The following is a 22,820-nucleotide window of genomic DNA, read 5'->3' as shown; positions in this document are numbered from 1 at the left end:
GTCCTGTGTGTCCCTCCCAGGCATGACTGCAAAAAGGGAACTGAAGATGCAATTAGATTGGTTTTATTGCAAAAAAAGGGCACTGAATTTCAGGAAGGGAACCCTGTTTCCCAAGGCTGCTGTGATGATAATCCCAGCATTGCATTCCCAGGTTAGGTCCAAACAGCTTCAACTGAAATGGCACTCCAGAAACAGCAGATTGTCTCTGCTGGTGGCACCAGTCCAAGCTGATAACAGGGCCTGACTTTGTTCATTGCCACAGGTGCTGAATTCTCTCTTCTGCATCCAGACAACTCAAGGCTACTTTTCCCCTGAGCCTCTCATCTTGTGGCTTGAACGGGCCCTTTTATTGTGCTGTTGGCATGTGACAAGTGGCACTGCTTTTGTGCTAAAGCTGGGAGGCTTTTCTATACCCTGGAAGATGGGTGGGAGCTCCACACAGCACCAGGGATCCAGCAGAATTAATCTAATGCAGATCTTTTTGCCTGCACCAGCCCTGGGACTGTATAGAAAATCCTGCCTTTCTAAATCATTCCAACTACAGCTTCTTTTTGAAGTGAGAATCAGGGTCAGCTGTGCCCATTAGCCAGCCTGAGCCTGGCAGTAAAGCTTCACCCAGAGCAGCAGTGGGAACTGCTCCAGTGCTGGAACAGGAGCTGCTTCCTGCCCAGTCCCTCGGGCCTGGCTGCCTGGGGCCAGTCTGTGTTTCAGGCTGTTCTCCTGGAAACAAGGCCACTGTTCCCTCTGAAGCCCTGGACTGTAGAATTTTGTGGCTGTGGCTTTGCCCAGAGTTGGGAACGTGAACAAAATCAGTTTGAGAGCTTCTCAGTTAGTGATGGAGATAAAAAGTTCCTTTTCTTCAAAGGGAAAAGTCCTTACAGGGAACTCAGAGGGGTTAATCTGAAACCTTAACCTGGGGGCACTGAAGACTGTCCTGGCAGAACTGTAAGCAATTAAGCATTTGAAAGCACAACTGATTGCAAATTGACTGTATATCCAATGGCAGGTTGTTTGCCTCACTATTAATAAGCTCTAACCATACCCTGTAATAGGTATAACCACAGCTTTATTTGATTCAAACAACAGTGAACCCCATCCAAGGTGAAATCTGAGAGTGGATCCTACAGCCCCAGAGCTTCCCCAGGGACAGGGATTTGCCCTGTGCCTTTGCACAGCCAGGGTCTGTGGCTGACTGACCCAGTAAATGAGCAGACAGTGATAGAAAAAACACAGCTGTGTTTATTCCAACAACTTGTCTCCTGCCACACCAACCTCTGCCTCAATAACCAACTGTGTGTGTTTCAGTGGCTGCACTTTCTAGGCCTTCAGCAGGTCTGGAATTGCTACAAACAAATAGAAAGTGCTTCTAGCTCAGGATCAGAGATGTGGTTTAGTCTGGGGAGGAAAAATAAAATCTGCCTCTTCTATTCCAGCTTCACTGTGAGCTTAAGGCAAAGAAAATAAGTGCAGGTAAATAAACCTGCTGCTCTTCTGACACCTGCAGCTCCCTGAAAGGAAGGAGCACCTTACAAACACCTAATTCCTGCTCTCTCTCAGACAGCAGGGGCACTGATCTCTCAAACAGAAGGGCTGTTTCTCTGCCAGGATGCTGGATATGCAGGTCATTTCCATGTGTGAAGGAATCTGGGTTGTGAAAACTAAACAGAAGTATGGGCTGTGCTTAATACACAGAAGAAGTTAAATTGCAAATAAGCCCCAAAACTTATCTGCACATTGAGCAAACCAGACTAATAGGGGTTAATGTACACCAGAGATGAGATTTGCAAATTCAATGTGTACATAACCAACCTGTTTGTCCAGGAAAAGAAAATAAGATGTGAAGGTGACTTGCAAAATATGTCTAAATCTAATAAATATGCATGAGGCCAGTGCTACTGACCGTAAAAGGATATGAGGTACCAGGAGGAAATTCAAGATCAAGTTTAAATAGAAAACAATACCTAACATCTTATTTAAACTAGTCTGGATGCCAGTTTTCCCCAAGATTGGAGCTTGACTTCTTATTCACCATGACATGGTTTCCCCTGTAATCTTCACAATTTTTCTATTCCATTTCTCCTGTAATAAGAAATCCTGACTTCTGTACTTTGCCTGCTTACAGTTCTAATGTACTCGAATGCTGTCACCCTTCAAAAGGATTTCAGCAAAGGCAAGTAGGAACCAAGCCTGGGGAGATGATAAATCCCAGTCTGCAGCACTGCAATATTTGATAAACCCTGCAGCCCAAAATCCTGGTTTATCTGCAATCCTTCATATCCTGTCCCAGCGATGTGCTGTCACAAAACCTTCATCTTTCATGAAGGCTGCAGAATGGGAAGGCACCCTCCTACCTGTCCAAATAGAAAATATAAATACACAAAAGCAGTTGACTTCTATCGTGTGTCTCAGCCTCAGCTGCTTTTCTGGACAACTGGAGAGCTCAATTACATCCAGGTGCTGACCAAAGTCCTCCAAAACAACCCAGATGTTTACTGCAGACTCCTCTCCACCATCACCAGAACCCAAATCACCCACCCAGGGAGAAGCAGTATTTTCAATGTATGTTGTACTTGAGCACAAATAAGTTATGTTCTCACCTGTGACTGAGCAGTTCTTATTATCCCCTTTTTTTCAGCAAAAGGCACCATGGTTGAAGGAATCTGAGAACTCCACTCAGGATCACACAGCGAGGCAGTGGTAAAACTAGATTTGCAACATGAAGCTGAGTCAGACTCTTCTGAACCACACTCCCCCCAAACCATTTATTTAGTTATGGTATGAAGTTCAAATTAACAGTGTTCTTGGGAAGAAAGGCCTTCTCCTAATCCCTCAGCTAATTCCTCTGTTTGCATGTGTGTATACGTGTACGTGTGTTTGCATGAGCAGATTTACAGCAGGTTTAACCCGTGGCTGTAACCCTGTCTGATGGGCATGTGCAAATACAGGAATGGTGTTGGCAGGGTGACTATCTGCTGGATTGAAACAGCAAGGCAGGGCTGTGGTGACTGTGCAAAGCCCTGCCAGTGCCCAGGGCACGGCTGCTGACTCACCTGGCACAGAGCACATCCCTGCAGCAGGCAGGTGTGCTGGGGTGGTGAGAGCTGTGATACTGGGACATTCCTGTGTCACTGAGCACCTTCTCCCCACCCTGGGCTCAGCTTCCTGCTGCGCAAACATCGCGCCCTTGGATCTGCACCGGGCTGCCAAAAGGGCTGGAAGGCTTCCTCTAGCAGGGTCACCTTGCTGGTCGTTATTCCCTGTGGATAATAATGACAAAGAGGGCTTTTGGGAAGGTGGGAGGTGTGGGGAGCTGAGTTTAGTTAAAGGACAAAAGAACAAGCATAAAGCTGTCACGTCATCACAGTGTCCTGCCAGGAGCTGCTGGGTCACTTCCTGCGTGTGACTGCAACTTCATTGCATCAGAATTGTATTCGGTCACTGTATGGATTTTTTTTTTTCCTATTCTCCCAGTTAGATCAAAAATATCAACTCCAAAGGACAAGGACCACGTGGCCATTCCCTCTCCTGTTCCCTTGGCTCCTGGCTCCTTTTGGCTCTCTCTCCACAGTTACACACACGGAAATAATACACACACCCACACCCACGTAGGGACAAAAGCAGGCCAGGAAGGTGCTGCATGCCAAGTGATGCATATAACTTAGGCTCTTTTAACACAATTAATTGTTTCCAGGCATAATTGTCTTTATCAGCTCTGCTAACAGCAGCAGTAATTGGGGAGCTGCTGCTCCTAAGGGTTACCCACACACTGCCTACTCCAGTGCTGGTGACATGACTGATAAAAATCAGAAGAACAAAATATATGGTGGTTTAATTGACGCAGTTTTTACTACATTGCATTTCAAAAGTATTTAAATTTACGATGAAACAGATCTTTGACAGATTATTTATTGACCTTTACTGTTGAAGATGAAAGGGTTTAAGATGGATGAAATGGCCTAGCACCAAAGCTTGGCCAGATATGATTTTTAGCTATTTTTAACCTAAATAAGTATTCAGCCTAGTCTTGAGAACAATAATGCAATCTCTCTTTTGAGATTTACTCCAGCCAAGTCCCAATCTGGATAAGGAAATGCGAGTTAAATCGAACTGATTTTCCTTCCGAATTTACAGCTGGGGAATTTTAAACAAAGGAGGAGTGTCTACGGTACTTCAGGCGGGAGCTGTGCGCTGGTGGGGCTGGGAAGGCTCTCCGGGAGCCCAGCTCCATCCTGCAGGACACAGGGCATGGTCTGAGCCATCCCAGGGACCTGCCCGACCTCCGAGTGTCCCAAAGCCACATCTTTGGGGACACACCTGGAGTCCTGAGCCCCCTTCTGGGGCCTCCATGGATGAATTGAGGAGAGTGTGCAGGGAAGGGAATGGAGCTGAGAAGGGGCTGGAGCCCCAGGAGAGGCTGAGAGAGCTGGGAAGGGGCTCAGCCTGGAGAAAGGAGGCTCAGGGGGCCCTTTGGCTCTGCACAACTCCTGACAGGAGGGAACAGCCTGGGGAAGTCGGACTGTGCTCGCAGAGAACAGGGACAGGAGAGGGAACGGCCCCAGGCTAGGCCAGGGGAGGCTCAGGTTGAACACCAGGAGGAATTTGTTAACTGAAAGGGTGATAAAACATCGGAAAGGGCTGCCCAGGATTCCCCATTCCAGGAGGTGTGTAAGGAACGACTGGACGTGGCACTCACGGCTGCGGTCTGGTGGAGAAGGTGGTGATCGGTCACAAGCTGCACTCGATGATCTCAGAGGTCTTTTCCAACCTCAATGACCGATCCCTCGGGACTCCGAGCGCCTCACGTGAGCGCAGCACACAAAGCTTGCTCTGTGCGGGGCTCTGCCAATGGAGGGGCTTCACCCCCTCACAGGGGCTTCACCCACGGACCCCTCGAGGGCCTTCACCCCCTCACAGGGGCTTCACCCACAGATCCCTCGAGGAACTTTACCCCCTCACAGGGGCTTCACCCCCCCCACCGGGGCTCCCCTCAGCCCAGGCCCGCTCAGCCACCGCGGCCCCCCTCGCCAGGCCCCTTTGGTTCCGTCCAGCAGCGCCCCCCTCCCGCCGCGCAGCCCCCGTGGTACGCCCCGACACGCCCCCCCGGCAGGGGGCGCTGAGGGCGGTGCCCGCCGGGCCGGGGCGAGACCGCGGCGGCACTTCCGGTCCGGGGCCGGGGCGGGAACGGCGGCGGGGCCGGGATGGCGCTGGACGCGCGGCGCCTGGAGGCGCTGAGCCTGCAGGAGCTCAGCGCGCTGCTGGACGACGAGGAGCAGCTCCAGGACATGGCCCGCGAGATGGAAGAGGTGAGGGGCTGCCTCGTACTCCCCGACCGCGGCCTCTCCTCGGGCCGCCCCCCTCAGCCCGCCGGGTCCGCGGTGCCGCTCGGTGTTGGGGGGTTCAGGACTCCCCGCTCCCCGGAGCCGCCGGGCGGTCTCGGCCCCGCCGTGGAGCTGCCGGTGCGTGAGGAGCCCCCGGGGCTGCGGGAAGCGCTGCCGGTCCCTTCCTCGCTCCCCCTTCGCTGCCGCCCCCGGCCCCCGTTGTCCCGGCCGGGCCCTCCCGGCCTTTTGTTCGCCGGCCCGCGGCGGGGGATCGGTGCCCGCTGGGTGCCCTGCGAGGGGTGAGGGCTCGGCGGGCTGAAAACGCGAAATTAAACGATTTCAATCACTGAATTAGGAGACAGTGACGGCCCGGAGGTGGGATCAGCTTTTCCGTTCGCACAGCCCTTGTTCTGTGCCTTGGCCGTGCTGAAGGATTTTGCCAGGGTGAATTCAAAACAATGTGAAAGAGATTTCTGTGTGCCTCGGTTGGTATGCTGGGCGCAGCCAGGGCTGTCAGGCTTCTCTGCTGCTTGTTTTGCCTATTTGAAGTGTCTTTGTCAGTGCATCAGGCTCTAAGTCGTGCTTTTGGATCTGTGATTCTTAAAACAAAATAGGAGCCTGTTTTCTTCCTCTGGCTGTGGTTGTCTTTAACTGGTTTTTCTGTGTGCCAGTGGACACTGGGTGTTACAGTTCAGATATGAGACTATTCTGGGTTTATTTGGCCACAGATGTCCCTGAAAGAATCTTGCTCTTAGTCAGATAAGAGCGAATAAGATGAAACTATATGTATGAAAACTTTAAAAGAAAAAAATGTACTCTGCTTCTCTGGGTCCTGTATTTATTGGGTTTTTTTTTGTTTTCTTAAATTAGAGGACAAAAGCCTCAGGAGAAGAAAAACAGTGGCAACATGGTTCTTGAGAAAGAAGCTTAAGTTTATTAAGTAAAATCAATTATAATTGTGTTCTCTCAAACTAAGATTCTGGCCCTGTTGGTGCTTCTGAGGAAATTGTTCTCAATCACCTCGAGCCAAATTATCCAAGTATTACACATGGAGAGGTCCACTGAAGGCTGGGGCTGAGCTGACGAGGTGTCCTGGGGAATTTATTTGCTGTATTATGCAACAATTTGGATTTTGAACTTTGTGCCAATAGATTTCTGAGAGTCGGGCAGCCATAATAACTTTTTGTGCAAGCCTATATTTTGAGAACTTAGAAGATGCAGGCGGTGCTGTGGAAAGTAGAACATGCAGGGAGCTCTTGGTTTGCTGGGGGCAGGAGCACCCTGGTGAATAAAACCTATTTAAGGGAACTCAGCAGGTTATAATGGGCTTAACTTGGTGAGGATGTGAACGGGTGCAGTGCTGCTGCCTCCAGAGCGACCCCTGACAAGGGACATGGGCTCTTTATTATAATTTATTTCTCAGCATGAACTTAAGACTGTAGGTCAGAAGTGACAGAAAACCTCATGACCTCAGTAGAAAAAAAAATCATTCCTCTCTACACAGCCAGCCCATATTGACCCTCAGGTTTTCCTCTTTCGTTGGCATCTTAAGGCTTTTAAATTGTAGAGTGAAGTTCTGCGGGCCTGAGGGAATATTTTGTGGTGTTTGGAAAGTGTGGCCAGGTTTGGAGGTGCTCGGGCTGTGTGGAAACAGGGCTGTGCTGCTGTCTGCTGTAATCCTCTTTTATTGGATGATGTGGAGGCTTTTACTGGAGTCTGTTCAGCTAGAAATGTGTTTACCCATCTTGGAAGGAATTGGCCATGCTTGAATATTCCTTCCCCCTCCTGTTTTTGCCTTCACTGAATTGTTTATTGCACGTGCTGCTGAGACCTGAGTTTTCTCTGGAAGTGTGTGGCAGGAAGAGGGAGAGAGGGAAATCCTGAGCATTGAGGAGGCACCATGGTGACCTCACTGCTGCCTGGCTGTCAGTCCATGTGTGTCCAGGTTGTGGGGTTATTCCAAAGTCCTTACATTCCCGGTTTTACTGTGACGTTCCAATTAAATCGCGATTCTCTGAGGTCACTTGTATATTTTCAGTGGCAAAATTGGTTAAAGCTGATTATTCCACAATTGAAAAAATCCCTTTGTTCTCCTTGTTGCAAGGGAAACCCAGCTCAAACCCCAATGTTTTGTTCACAGAGGAGGAGGATTTGGAAAAACCACTTGGCTTTCTTGCTGACAGCTAAAAATAGGCACTTCCAGCCTTAGAGGGAATGTATCCTGTGTGGCATTTGAGCAGGATTTGTGGCTGTGGGTGTGTGTGCTGTGCCCACGGGGTGATGTGCTGGCACAATGTCCTGCACGTGTGTCCCCAGGTGTGTGACACGGTGGCATCAGAGCTGAGCTGCTGCTTTTCCTGTCTGAGCTTGGCTCTGCAGGGCTTGAACAACGAACTCTTGTCTGCCAGAAAAAGGAAGGAAGCTGCTTGTCTGCTACTCCCAGCCTTCTAAAACTGAGGAGGGCTTTTTTTATCATCTCTCAGGTCGGTCTCTGCAGTGCATGTACAGCATCCATCTTCATTAAACAGACAGTCACAGGACTGGGATGGAAGGGACCTGAAAGATCATTTAGTTCCAAACCTCCTGCCGTGGCAGGGTCATAAAAGCAATTTGTTTATAAAAGTCAGTCTCAGTGAGATAACCCTAAAAAGCACAGATGAGAGAATTTGTGACCTGACACTGGTGATGATTTGATGAATTTCCCTGTGAAAGTGAATTTTCTTTTTGTCTCCTGGAGCATCACTTCTGTAGCAGTGCAGTTATTGTGTTACTGACTGCTAAGGTTCCGTGGCCAAAAATTGTTTGCTTTTCAATACCTTAATTATATGAAATCAAGAAGTCAGAAATGCATTGCCTTCTTCTCATTCCAGCATTTCAGAGAACACTGGCAAGCACAAAAGGAATTTTTGGAGCATAGTCCTTTTCTCAAAAGCTGATTGAACAGATCATGCAGGGCAGAAAGTCCAAGTTAAACTATGTGCATTCATGCCCAGATTTCTTGGATTCCTCCTCCTGTCCTAAAACCACATTGTGCAAGTGGTCATGTTCTTGTTGGCCAAACATGAAATTTAGATGCAAAGTTAGGAATTAGACTTGGTGACAACTACAGATTTCTCTCTTCTAGCTGAGCATCAAATGAGTAACCTGTCTGTGTCTGATGAGTGCAAATTGCAGTGCTGAGTGTCTTGCCTCTGCAAGAAATGTCTAGGAACTGCAGCTTACCTTCTAAGCTTTATTTTGTCATTTTCAAGTAATCAGAAGAGCTAAATTTAGCCAATCTAATTACTTTGCAGTACGTTTTAATATTTATTACAGAACAGATGTTTTTAGGGGGTGTATTATTATTCCCCAGTCCTTGATGAAAAGCACTCCTGAATCTTGTGTAAAAGAAGTCTCTTCTCCTACTCTGCACCTGTCAGCTCCTGTTTCAGGGGTTAATTTGACACTCCAAATGTGCATCTTTATACATCCACAGTGTGACTGCATATTTTCTTCTTAATTTACAAGTCTGTGTAAGTGAAAGAGAATGTGGGAATGATAGAGGCTGGAGAAATCTAAAACTACCACGGATGTGTCCTATGTATAAAGCAATTAAATCGGTGCCACACAAAGCTGCTTTTTATTTATAGCTCCTTAAGAGCCTTTTTCTCGAAGGCACCAAGAGACTCCTCTCTGTGGCGCTGGCCAGAGCAAGCTTATGATGATTCTAGCAGCTCTTGATGGGCCTTGTGGGCAGCCAGGACTGCTCAGTTCCTCAGGAGGCAGCTCCTCTGGGAATGTGCTTTTGGATGAGCCAGGGCGACGCTGCTCAGAGACGTTTCACACAAATAACTCTTGCTGCAAACCATTCTTCTGGAGGAAGGGATCAACGTTTATAGTGTGAATGTTGCTAAGCTAGTACTAGTTCTGGTTTAATTTTATCCAGCTTTTTTTTTTTTCTTTCCTTTTTTAAAAGTGGGATGAAACAAAGCTGCAGTTCATAAAAGTAGTAGACTCTAAATTCCCAAAGCAGTTGCTGCTGCCTGCTCTTGGAAATACTCATTAAATAAATCCTTGAGTAAAATTATTCAAATTACGTCCATTAAAGAAATTCATTTTTTAAGCAGCTGAAGTTTTGCAGTGCTGCATAAACCATGACTTCTGTTTTTAATAACCTTTGTGTGTCCATGGCTTCATTTTCTTGCAGCACAGTTTGGTGTTGAGTGCTGTGCTCAGGAGTGAGCAATCCTTGTACCATGAAAATCCCCTTATAAGCAGCTCAGTGTGGTTGCCCCGTTTGTCCCATTCAGAATTCATAGTGAGAGCTTAGCAGTTAAAAAAAAAAAAAAAAGAGAGAGAAAAAAGTCATATTCTCCTTAATATTGTCCTGTCCCACTGTGTCTCATGATTCTGACTGGTATTTTCATCTGGTTTCAGATTAACATTTCCTGCCTGTTCAGGTGCTCATGACCTCAAGAGTCTTGTTAGGAATTCTGCTGGACTCCCATGCTGCTGACTTTTATCTCTAAATATTTTTTTCCTGACGCTTCCAGTGGGCAGGTGAACAACCAGTGCAGGAGCAGTTCCCTGCTAACGCACATTTTTATCACGTGTGACAACAAAATACCTTTTGTTGGATCTGTTCCTTCCTCAGCCTTTGTGTGGGGCTTGTGGAGAGCTGTGGATGGATGCTGGGAGCTTGCTTTGTGCTGCACTGCTGATCTTGATAGACTGCTCATGCTGGACTGGGCCTTCCAGCCTGGGGGGATTTTGCAGCTGCTTTTTCTGGAGTTTTAAATTACTCATTTTTAGAAAGCTTTTCTACAGCACTCTTTAGGCAAACTTTACAGTGCTTGCTTTCTGATTCCTTGGATTAACTTCCATTGGTAGTGGAACAGTTGCTGTAACGTTTTTGCACAGAACTTAACATCAGTGAAGAGATTATTCTGGTTTATAGATTGTGGTTATATATTCTGGTTTATAGGTTGTGACTGTGTTCAGGTTGCATTGCTCTGGGATTATATCTGTTCTGTTTGTGAAATAGAACTCACAGATTTCAGAATTCTCTCATTGACATGAAATATTTCAGTGTCCTGAAACGAGTGGATGGGTCTTCACCAGCTCCTCCTTAAGTTTCATTAAACATCATTCCCAAGTTTGCTTTGTATCTGAGGAACTGGTTCTTCTCATGCTTTTGGGTGAGATTCGAGTTTCTCATCTCTCCAAGGGTGCATTGTTAAAAGAAATTTGTCAGAGACCAATGCTGGAAGCGAAGACTTCAGGAGTGACATTTTAATTCATCATTAAGTGTCAATTACCATTTTTGATCAACTTCTGTTAGAAGAAATATGCCCTTCTCAGAAATGTTCTAATATGGAGAGAGTTTAGTCATTAAGTCCTGTGTAATTTCAAGCCCTATAACTTAAAGTACAATTAGAAATACTTTAACTTCTTCAGTTTAAAACAAGTATTTTTAAGACTTTTGCTACAGCTTTGTCTAGTCCATAACTATTAGATATCAGGTGCAAAGGACAGGATCTCACTCTGCCTTAGAGGCAGGCAGATCATATTAATCACATTTTTCTTATTTTTGCAAGTCAGATACATCATGTCATAGTGGTATTTACTCATCTTCACACATTTGAAATGATTTAAAAGTGAAGTTACTCAGCAGATCATTATGAAAGATTAGAAATTTGTGGCTTCTTCCTCCCTCCTGGTCCTGTTGAGAAATATTCTGACACTTGAGGCAGGGACAACATCACAAAAGTCTCATCTGACTTTAGGAAGCCTTTTCTTACTCTGTTTATTTGGAGTTCTACCTCCTCCTCTTTACTATAAATGATTATAGTAAAAGCCTCGTTTTCTTGGCATTTGTGCTCCAGAAAGGCTCACAGGTTTGTGTCCTCTGGCTTTTTCCTGCCCTGAGTAAATGTATATCTTACCACCCTGAAGGAGAGATCTGAGTGCCCTCATTAAACTGCGTCCTCCTGGCTGACAGGAGGATTTCAGCCTCCCCAGCAGCGCAAATACTGAATTTGCTGTCAGGAAGTTGTGAGCTCATTAAAATGGTGGAAGAGGCACCAGAAGCCATCAGTCTGTTTGCACACAGTTTTCCTTGGCTGGCAGTTCAGTACCAGGGCTGCTGGGGATGGCAGGGGGTTGGAGGATTGGATGCCACTAATGAAGCTGGTAAATTAAACACCTGTGTATTTTAGTTCCCTTCATAATTCTTTTTTAAAAAAAATGTAAAACAGGGGGACTTCAGCTTTCTGAAAGCAACAGTCCTAACAGGATCAGATTATATGAGAATAAACAAATGGAAACCAGTTTAATTTAAATTATTTTGCATTAGATTCAAAGGTAAGAAGGGAACTTTCTTTTTATTCTTTGAAAAGACCCACATTGAACACAAGCATAGGGCTGGATGCTTCTTTAGGCTTGAGGAGACAAAACAATATTGAAAGTGTAATTTCTGAATTTCACAATTTGCAGTAGAATTGGGATGGATGTGGAATTTAGGACTCTGCATTATCCTTGGTGGTTGTTGTTGGGTTTCCAAGTGATTTGGCAGGAACAGGGTGAGAGTGAAGCTTTGGTTTTTGAAGAGCAAAATCTGAGGGACAGAAGTGTTTAAGTAAAACTGAGTTTTGAACTTAGGAAATTAAAGTAGCATATAAATACTGCAGAATGAAGTGATTGCTCTCAAAGGCAGTGGCTGTGCTTGGAAAAACACCTGAATTTTACGATGACCTTTTCTTGGTCTGTTAAACAGCTCATTTGGGTTTCCTCTTTTCCTGTTTGTGGGGTGTGGCAGGAGCAAGGTCAGTGCTGCTCTTTGCTGCTGGCAGGGCTGAAAGTGGACAGGGACAACCTGGGCTAGAGGGACACAGGGATGGAGGAGGTCACAAAAACTTCTGCTGCTTTGAAGGCAGCTCAGTAGACTCAGTCTGTGGTGCCCTGGGAGGGCTGTTCCACCTGTTGATTCAGCCTGAGAATCTGAAATCAAATCCCTTGGTTGTTTTTTTTTTTTTCCCTTTTGATGTCTGAATATTTTAGTGAATCTGATGTGACATCCAGGGCAGACTTCTCCAAACACTCAGCTCTCCCAGAGCTCCCGAGGCTCTCTTGATAAACTCGTGTGCATGTCTGAGTGGGAGCAAACTGGAATCTGGCTGAATCTCGGGTGTGTGAGAATTGTCATTTTTTTCTTTAGGCTAGGAACTGTTAAGCAGAAGGATTAAACTGAAAAAAAAATGAAGGTTTTGGCATTAATCCAGGATTGGTGTAACTCAGTTGGGCAAGAATATTCTGGAGAAGGAACAGTCACGATGCCATCCTTATTTTTTACACATTAACAAGATAAGGGATGATATTCTCCTGCACTCATTGTATTTCACTGCTGGAATTCAGATTTTTTCAAGAGCTGTTGCTTTATCTGTCAATTTTCATCATTTGTTCATCAGTTGCAGGTCCAATGCCACAGCACTAATTCTTACATACTTCTGTTGTTTATTTAAAAGTTTTCAAAGTCTGGTTTTGTCTTGCTTAGTAATTTCACTGTCATTTCACACACTGTTTTTTTTTGTTTTTATTTTCTATCCAGGCCCAAAATGTTCAGCACAGCAAGGACATGACTCTTGCCAGCAACCGCAGTCTGGCAGAGGGAAATCTCCTGTACCAGCCAAAGTTGGAGTCTCTGAAATCAAATTTAACTGAGAAATATCAAGAGCTGCAAGTTCTTTTTGAAGCATACCAGATAAAGAAAACAAAACTAGGTAACACTGGCTGCTGACAATTATGATTTGCTGGTTTTTAAGTGGGTGTAAATCTGTTGCCTGTTTGTTGTTTGGTTTTTGGTGTCTCATTTTTAGCTGTGTGAATTAGGGTACAAAGTGAAATGTCATTCTTGTGTATTGCTGAAATAGATCACACTTCTGATGATTTATTAAGTGACTGTCACACCTAGTAACAGATACTGTGGATTCTTCCTGTTGCCTACCTGTTCTTGACCTATTCTTTAAATTATCAACTCCAGTTACCTTGCTGAAGAGCAAAGCACTTGGAATTTTCAGTGACTATTTATAAATCAAATGGAATATTACATTTAACTTTCATACTGAATTGTATTGTACATCTGATACTGCACTTGCTGAAGTGCTTTCAATATTATAAATATATAATTAAAATGAAATTTCAGCTCTTAGCACTCTGACAAGATTGCTGAACTTGTTAATGTATTTCTGACCGTGCATCACCCTGTGCAGAGCTGCAGAGCCTGCTGGTTGTGCACATGGGCCGTGGAGGCTGTTGTGCAGTTCCAGGTCACTTAGGGCCTGCTGTCATGTTCTGTCCTTCCTGTGCCTTTGCAGACAGACAATCCAGTAATGCTTCCCTGGAGACCCTGCTGGCGCTGCTGCAGACCGAGGGGGCCAAGATTGAGGAAGACACAGAGGTAATGACACAACTCCCCCGTTCTGCCCCTTCTGCCCCTGCCAGAACCTCGCAGTGTCCCTGGCTGCAGCGCAGAGCTGAGCGTGTGGCAGATTAAGGAGCAGTTTTGAGAATATGGACTTGTCTCTGCTTTGAACCTCAGGGAGCAGCTATTTGATTCCAGCAATTTTATTTCTTTTTTATCTGAGTAATTTTTTACTCTTAACATCTTTGAAGTTCAAGAGAGAAAGTGCTCCTTTTTGGAAAAGATAGGCAAACCCTCTTAGTTCCTTGGCTTTGCCTTCAGACTTGTAGAGTTTAAAAATGTGGAATCTTCTTTTTCAGTGGGGTTTGCCTGGTACATGTATTACTTCATAATAAATGTCAATTAGTGGCCTAATAAAAAAACCTGTGCCTGTGCTGCTTTTCCTCCAGTGTTCCTGGTGAAATACTCCATTGTGACCTCAGTGTGTCTGTGCAGGTGCCAGTGGTCACCAATTGCTGACACACAGGTGCTTGAAGGGTGGTGTGACTTCAGAATAATGGGAGTGTTTGCTTTTGTTTGCTGATTTGCATGCAGGCATTTTCTGTAATTAATCAGGAGAAAAAAAATGTGCTTATTAGCCTTGGGTTGTGATTGTAAAAAGACATTCCCAGGACAAGCTGAATTTTGTGATTTTGTGTTTGTTCAGCTCTCAGTTATTAAACATCACTTACCCAAAGCCACAGGTAAGGGTGAGTCTTAGGCCTGACTTAGCAATAATCCCTGTGCTGAGTCTCACAGAGTTCCCAGTGTTTCTGTTGGCATTCAGGCAGCACTGAGCTGAGCTGGAATTCAGCTTAGCTGGCAATCTGGGAAGCTGCTGGGCTTGGTTTGTTCCCATCTCTGGTGATCAGGGGAATGCTCAGAGCGAGGTTCAGATGTTTTTATTGCTGTTACTTCAGTATAAATTTATGCAAAAGTGATATTTAACTCTCAGTGCTTCTGAGTAATAAGTAACTCAAAGTTCTGCTCAGAATTCTTCAGTATGCCAGTCATCTTCCATATGCCAGCTGGAAAATCACAGGCAAAATGCTGCTATTTTTGGGATGTGAGCCATTTAGATTCTGTTGCAGTAGGCTGTTTCCTAAGAGAATGTTCTCTATTTGACAGAACATGGCAGAAAGGTTCCTCGATGGCGAGATCCCACTGGATTCCTTCATCGACGAGTACCAGAGCAAGAGGAAGCTGGCTCACCTGCGCCGGGTGAAGATCGAGAAGCTGCAGGAGATGGTGCTGAAGGGACAGAGACTCGCTCAGGCTCAGCCGCCGGCGCCGCCCAGGGCAGCCGAGCCCGCAGCAGCGCCCGCCGATCCCTACAAGGATGCGACGCCTCCTCCGTCGGTGCTGCCGCGGCGGATCCCGCCCCCGCCGCCCGCCTCGGGCCCGGCCGGACGCTTCCCCGCTCCCTTCCCGGCCGCCGTGGGCTCGGGCCCGGCGCTCGCTCACCCCGGTGCTCCGTACCCGCCCCTCCCGCCGCGGCCGGGAGCGGCTCAGCCCTCGGGCCAGGTGCCCCAGCCGGGATGCCCGGCTCAGTTTGTGCCACCCTATCCTCCACCTCTGCCCCAGAGACCACCTCGCCTTCCACCACATCCTGGCTTCATCCTCCAGTAAATGTTTGGGTGCGCCTGACTTTGGTATTGGTGCTTATATTTCCTTTTCCCCCATCAGAGACTTGCTGTGGGCAATGGAAGCCTCTGTTCTTTGCACAATGGAGCACAAAGGCCGAGCTGTGGCACAGAGGTTTGCAATTGCTTTGCTAAATGTGATGTTTGTTTGCAAAGGTCAGTGGTGACAAGGTTTTCCTAGGAAGGTGATGAGGTCTAAATTCTGTGAGTCCATCGAATTGGGAAGGCACTGGCAGTGGATTTGCTGGCGTCACAAACACAGTCACGCTCTGAATTCCTCAGTGAGGGTAAATCAGCACCCTCGGTGTTCTGAGCTGTGCCCTGGGTGGATGTGTGGCTAACGGGGAGCTGGTTGTCCCTCTGAGGAATTCTGCGCCAGCGTTGGGACGGTAACAGCCACGTCTGCCTGCTGGGCAGGGCTGTGTGCGCAGGACCCCTCAGCACCCTCCTGCCTCCAGGCCCAGGTGCTTTCAGAGCTCGCTGGGCTGGAACTCCTGTCAGAACACCTTGGGGGGGTTTGGACAGGGAAAAGGACAAGAGTTTCATTTCTGCATTTCAGTTGTTACCTTAGTGTGTAATCAAAGTAGGCGCTGCTCCCACTCCTGAATAGCTCGATACCCTCAAAGTCCTGGTCCCTTGAAATGAAACTAAACTGTTTGTAGAGCCAGTTTAGGGTTTTATAGACACTTTACCAGGCAGTTTTATTTCCTTGCCTATTAAGACTCTTTCTAATGGTTGGTTTTTCTCTCCTTTTCCACACCTTGGATACTGAAATGATTTTTTTTTTTACACAGGTGCTTAGCTTTTGCTACCATGTGATTCCAGGAATCTAGGCAGGGTATTTTCTTAATCAAATACTGGATTTTCACATGTAATTGCCCACTTGAATGTCCACAATTTCATTTTATCCCTTAACTCTGTCTCTCACTTGGCAGAGCTACTTTTAACTTTCCCATTTCGTTTAGTTTTGCAGTTTGGGGCATTTGTATCTATCTGGAGTCTGCAGTTAATGTTTCTCTGCAAGTAGGCAAAACAGAAAAGCCTTTTGAAGCCCATGGTGGCTGTTTGCATCTTACAGAATCTGTTCTTATCTTCTGCCACTGGGTGGGAGAGGCTTTTTAGGGCAGCTCAGATTTCACTCTCGATGTGACTCTTGAAGCCTGAGGTACAGACACGTGCTGGTATTTTAATCCAGCACCTGGGGGAGGCAGATTTTAACCCCTGTTGTTTGCACAGAACATGTCTGTGAGTTTGTTATCAATCAGCCCAGAATCTGTCAAAGCCCCTGGTTATTTCAGTTATGTTGGTATCATTGTGCTGGAATGCACTACATCGTTTGGGAGTTTGTACTACAAACATCAGTCAGAATAGAATATCTATTTTTTTTTTCTTTCTTTATGTAAGACCTGGATTGTCCCTTAATCATTTCCTCTGGAGTGTGGTGGTGAGCAAATCCTAATCTGAAATTAAGCTCATAACAGGAAGCTCTCAATTCTGAAAATATGAACGTGGTCATTGGCTTGTTTTGCCTTCTGCAGACAAAGGCAGAAGGTTGGGCAGTGTTACTGGCATCTGAACCAATTCCCCAGTGTAAGTCTGGCAAGTTTTTATAGATGGGGGATCTTGTGAAGCAATGTGCATTGGATTTGTTTGCAAAGTGTGTTTTTTCTGTAATCTAGTGATGGTACAGGATGTGGTTGTTTTTTGGTTCTTTTTTTAATAGTGTGATATCTTTTCTTGGCATTATTTTCTCACTGAAGCTTTGTATAAGCATGGTTAATTCTGACTCGTTTCAAAGTAACTTTGCTGTGCTGTTAGTGCTGGTATTTGGGTGGCAGCTGTTGTATCTGGATGCTAAACATGAGTCTGCTGTAGAAATGGTTTGTGTCCTAGAAAGAATTAAAGTGGGTGGGGGCTACCAGGGTGGTGTTCGAGTGCAGAAATTCATACTTTGAGCCTGCTACACAAAAACTCTAAAACACTCCCCGTTCAGTTTTACTGAGATTTCATAAAAATAACCAGGTATATTTTACACTTATCAGGTGCCAACTTTTTTTCTGAGGGTTGGAAGTCCTCAGAAGTGATGGGGGTGATGGATAAGTGTATGGTGAATTTGCACTGCATTTTATGTATCAGACTTTATTGGTATTAGTAGTCCAGAAATATTTTTACTACTTGTTAAATCTTCTGTCTTTTGGTAACTTTTGTGATAACAATGACCTTTCAGGGATACTTTATCTAAAAACAACCTCTTGTGCACACGAAATACAGACAAAGCTAATGCAATTTTTTTGTCTGGAAGCAAAACAATGCATTATTGCATATGCATGTGGCTGATGTGCCTTAGGATCACTACTTGTGATTGTAATTCTAGGATATTAGCATTTTTATCATTTGAATGGCCATTGCTTAACTCTAATTGAAGGGCTCTTTCGAGAGCACTGACTTTTACAAAAACTGACCCTCATACTTCAGAAAAAACAGCTGTATCTGCTCTTTGTAAGCTTATAGTTGCCTTCACTGATGGGTAAGTTTGAACACAGCTGATGTAACTAATGTGATGTTTCAGTTATTGCAAGCTCGTAACTGAAGTCCAGCTGCTCATGGAAAACGTTTTGCCATTAATTTTGTGTGTGTGTGTGTGCACACAAACTGTAAATATTTACTTGACTGCTGGTGATGTTTAAGGGTAAAGGAGAAGAATGACTGTGGAAAGCTGTTCAATCCTTCCAGCAACAAACTTGATGAAACACTAACCTGGCAAGAGCTGTGTCAGTGCTTTCAACCTGTTGCCCTTCAACAGCTTCTCCTGTTCTGTTATAGCTCATAAATAAATTAATTCTGCTCTGGCTAGGATGTTTAGAATTGTACTAATTTGCACTGTTTATAAGATAGTGAGATTAAAATGCCATAGGCAAGCTGAGACTTGAGAGGGGGTGGCTCACGATACTTGCCAAAAAAAAATAAATATATATATATATATAAAGGATTTTTGATGTCTGCTACAAATAGCATGTACTTCCCCAAAGCAATTGGAGTGGAGAAAAATCCTTTAAATACAATGTGTAACACGGCTTTAGAGTGTTGGTAGCATTGGAAATGCTCTCTTTGGGCAGCATTGTTTGTGCCAGTCTCTGTGTGCAGTTCTGTGAGCTGGGGCTTGGACCTGGGCCTGCAGTTCTGACTCCTGAGGGTCTCCCTGCACTCAGTGGAGTGCATTGTCCCAGCACAGCTGATCCAGGCAGGTCTGCAGGGAGCAGGAGCTGCCCTGGGAGGCCCCTGTGGCTGCTCGGGGTCACCGTCCCCACCACTGCCCCGGCCTCCAGCTCTCCCGGGGCTTCTCTCAAACTGGAATAATGACGGAGATGCAGAGCTCAGAGCAGCAATTCCTGCAGCCTCCCGTGGGGCTGCGAGGGGGCAGAGTCGTCCCGTGCCTGAACGGTTCCTCTGTGTGACCCTGGACTGCCTCAGCAAGGGCAGCTTTGTATGCTGAGCAAGTTGTGAACATACAGTGGGGTTGTTTGCATAATAAGTCTTTCTGTTATCTACTGTGTTCTGATTTTAAATAAAATAGCATATCTCTTGGTGTCCTGTCCCCTTGTGGCTCCCTTCAGTCCTGGTGCAGTTCTAGTCATGATTTTCAACCCTAATGGGGTTTTTTTCTGTAGCAACATAAACACAGTTTTGGATGGATGTAGAACATAAAATTGCAAAATGCTTTAATTATTCATGGTAAATCTGTTGGCTGTGGTTTTAGTGGCTGGGTATAATGAGTCCATTTTGTGGGGAGCTGATACAGGATGGGTTTGCTCACAGTAGATTTCACATGTTGGAATCAGGGCAGTGAGGTAGGTGGGCTGTCTGTCAGGTAAAACCCTTTTGCTTTTCTTCTAATTTCCTACAATTAGCTAGTGGGAATGTTCAGAATCACTTGGAAAGGCTGAAGGGAGAAAGCTTTTTTTTTTTTTTTAAGAGAGGAAAATCTTAGATATCAGCCAAGTTAGGAGAAATGAGTCAACCAGAGTTATTTAGGAATATGAGTCAGAGGGCAGAAAAGACCTGATGTAATTTTCAGTGATATCTGTCACTTTAGTAGTGATGCAAAAGAGAAATCAGAATAACTGTTCAGGGAAGAAATTCCCTTTTTTAATTGTTTCTTGATCCCTTCCCTTTGTGGTGGCTGCAGAGCTTGGATAACCTTCTGCAGGAGAGGGAGAGTGCAGATGAGGGAAAGCTGCTGTGCTGACTCAGTGCAGGTGGGCGAGGGCAGGGGAAGGTGTTATGTAAAATCTGCAGCTCCTCAGCTCAGCTCTTCTAAGAATTTGCTGGTTTGTGGCTGGCAGAGCTGTGGGGCTCCAGCTGTGCCTGTTCCAGCCCCGGGCTCGGTGTCCCCAGAGGTTGCTCTGGCTGGGACTGTTCCCAGTGCAAAGGAGCTGTCACCTGCCAGGCTCAGACCTTGCCAGGGAGTGGACTCAGGTGGCACTTGGGCCTTGCAAAAAGCAAAATGCCACAATAAAAGGTTGGGGACACGCTGCAGTGTCCGTGTGGCCTTGGCTTGTCCCTTCCCTGGAGGTGGCTGCAGGTCCTTCCCTTGCCCTTGCTCCTGTAATTTGAGTCCCCTCGGGTTGTGCATTAATCATTTTACAGCTTTGCCTCTTCACCTCTCTGAGACTTGGTCACCAGGAACTGGGTGTGTTGCTTGAGGCTTTTTGAGGGATTTTGGGTTCCCTCTGGAGGTTTAGAGTTGCTGAGGTGTGCCCCTTGTCCCTGGGCAGCCTCTGCTCTCACTCTCCATTTTCCCCCTCCCTGCAGGACAAATCCAGGCTGCTGAGGCTGGGAGAGGTGCCAGTGCATACCCTGGATCCTGCTGTAAGCTAAAAGCTGTTTTTTAAACACTGCTTATTATTTCCAAACCGCTCAAAGGTGCTTTTTCTGCACTCCTGTAGGTGATGAGTAGGAATTATTTTTTCCTTCAAAGCTAAAAATGTTTCCCTCTCACCACATAATCCCACACCTTGCTACGTGCACTTAAAACTGCACTTTATTCCAGCAACCACTGCTGGGGCTGGGCTCATTCCTGAGGGGTTTGTTAGTCCTGGAGGGAGCCAGTCCCAGAGGATGGGAGGTGACAAAGTTCTCAGCACTGGAATGAGCCCACCTGGCGGAGCAGAAAATGCTAGAAATGCCTTTGGCCTGGGGTGTGTTATTGCACAAGGTATGAGGGGAATCCAGACCAGCTTTGTATTTTTTGGTTTTTATTTAACCCTGCACACCCATGAAGCATTTGTTAAATGATTTCAATAACTGGTGCTCCTGAGTTACCCCAGTCATTTTTCTGAGTGGGTCAGTCAGGAAATACCATCCCTAAATACTCTGCTGCCCAAACTCATCTAATTCATGCCTGGCTGGGGACAGCAGAAAAATAACTTTTCTTGCAGAAGACTGCTTTTTGTGGTTTCAAGGGCTCTTAAAAACAAACTTTTGCAGAAGTTTTGTGGTTAGGTTTCTTTACCTGCCTTTCTAGAGCCTGCATCAGCCTTTTTTCTATTTGTGAGCTTAATTTCAATGCCCTTTTTGCCCCCAGTGATCTGACACTTGTGTTTTGCCAGCTTTGCCCTCTGTTGCTGAGCTGCAGCTGCTTCGTGTGCTGGTGTTCAGACTCATCTGTGGCCACTGGAGCTTTGGCTACCGAGGGAGCCAGAGGAGATCACAGCCTGCTTGAAAGCTGCTTCAAGAAAAAATAAACTACTTTACTCACCTTGGTGGAATGGAGCAAAAGGTGGATTATTTCACAACTTGGTTATTTTCCACTGCTTCTCTTACAGGTAATGAGTAAAATTCCTTCTCAGGAGGAGCACATGGAGTGAAACATCTTCCTCTCTCCACAGCCACAATAATGGTATTTAAAAGTCATTAGCAAATTGGATCCTGCACAACAGGATGTCTTGGAATCTCAAAATAAACCTCTGCAGACACACAGTTTGTCGTTCTGATATTTTTGTCAGCTACAAATAGCAAACACTTTCCAAAAAAGTATAGGACTGAAGAAAAAAAATTAGACTGGACAGTAAGAATAATTTTTGTACAAAAATTAACTTAGATTACATTTCAAGTGGTTTATAGACCTTGTTTTTATTTGTGCTGCTACTTTTTGAGACTTTTGATTATCTGGCCTGGATGGTTTTAAGTAAATCAGTGTGACAGGAGTGGGGGTAAACAAGTTCCATTTAGCCACACATAATTTTATTTTTGAATTCTTTAAATATAACAAATCCTTTAAGTAGGACTGTGGCTGCACCCAGGGTAGTAAAAGTTGAAAAGTTTGCATTCTTGGTTAATCAATATTTCCGGGATGAAATGGGGTGGTGTGAGTGGCTGGGTGACGTCAGCCTCCCAGCAAATATAACTTTATCACTGCCTATAAATAAACCTGGAGCTCCTGCAGAAAGCACTTCCTTGAGAGAAACGAAACTCAGCAGGGAGCTGGCCCCTGCCCCTGCTGTGTCATTGTCACTGGATGTGACAGCAGCCACCCAGGGCTGCGTGAGCCTCTCCAGGGCAGAGCAGGGACCAAACCTCGGGCTGGGCTGAGCCCAGCAGCAGCTGCAGGGCAGCACCAGAGCCCCTTGGGCGCTGCACTTTGGCCACACGAGGAGCCCTGGCAGTGGGGGCACTGCCCATAAACCTGCCCAGGCAGGCTGGGATGTGCAACCTCAGAAAGCTGCGGCCATCACGAGACTGTTTGGTAACTAAAATAAATATGGAATACCTTGTAAATGTGTTTACCTGAGATACAGCCACTTGAAATTCCTGTCAACTGCTTTACAGCCTCTTGGCAGTCCCAGAGATGAAAAGCCCTGGGTTTTACTGTGCCTTTTATGACGTCTGATTGTAATTGGGCCTGAGGGTAACAAGGGATGGGATGTAAATGTTGACTGAACATGACAAGGACCCTCATAAGTCACCACCTAAACACAAGGCAGCTGCAGTCACCTTGTCATGCTGAGCTCCAAATGATTCAGTCTTACCACCTACATGATATTATTATATTATGTATCATATACAGTTGCCTATTATATTTATATATATATAGCCCCCTATATTTTATCTAATAGATATATAATATATATGCAACACTTATATAGTACGTACTAATAAATATATATTATAAATCATATATATAGATTACCTATCATATATCTGTAATAGTATATTTATATAAAATACAATTATCTCTTATATATTACATTTTATATATAGTGCATAACAGTATAGGCATACAAAATATGCAAAAATGCATATATATATATATATGTATGTATGTGTATATATATATATATAGGCAAATGCAGAACCATAGATACATATGGCTACACATACATAGAGAGGATTCTCTCTATATATATTTATGTGAATATACAG

At 45.4% G+C, this 22,820-nt stretch overlaps 1 protein-coding gene across 1 annotated transcript; it reads left to right on the top strand.

The window, feature by feature from the left end:
• Positions 1-5,173: 5,173 nt before the first annotated feature.
• Positions 5,174-18,984, top strand: VPS37B (VPS37B subunit of ESCRT-I). The gene is made up of 4 exons (XM_066562358.1): positions 5,174-5,303; positions 12,904-13,075; positions 13,670-13,752; positions 14,884-18,984. The coding sequence occupies exons 1-4, from the start codon at positions 5,199-5,201 to the stop codon at positions 15,382-15,384; spliced, it is 861 nt and encodes a 286-aa protein (XP_066418455.1). The 5' UTR covers positions 5,174-5,198; the 3' UTR covers positions 15,385-18,984.
• The last annotated feature ends 3,836 nt before the right edge of the window (positions 18,985-22,820 follow it).

Source organism: Molothrus aeneus, chromosome 18 (genome assembly GCF_037042795.1).
Source record: "Molothrus aeneus isolate 106 chromosome 18, BPBGC_Maene_1.0, whole genome shotgun sequence".
In the NCBI taxonomy this organism is placed as follows: domain Eukaryota; kingdom Metazoa; phylum Chordata; class Aves; order Passeriformes; family Icteridae; genus Molothrus; species Molothrus aeneus.
This window is presented reverse-complemented; position numbering and strand designations above follow the sequence as displayed.

Bases quoted from the DNA above. Each gene is read 5' to 3' on its own strand.
- VPS37B (XM_066562358.1), top strand. From the start codon at position 5,199: ATGGCGCTGGACGCGCGGCGCCTGGAGGCGCTGAGCCTGCAGGAGCTC. The intron at 5,304-12,903 runs GTGAGGGGCTGC...TTTTCTATCCAG, and splicing joins TGGCCCGCGAGATGGAAGAG to GCCCAAAATGTTCAGCACAG. The intron at 13,753-14,883 runs GTAATGACACAA...TCTATTTGACAG, and splicing joins AGATTGAGGAAGACACAGAG to AACATGGCAGAAAGGTTCCT.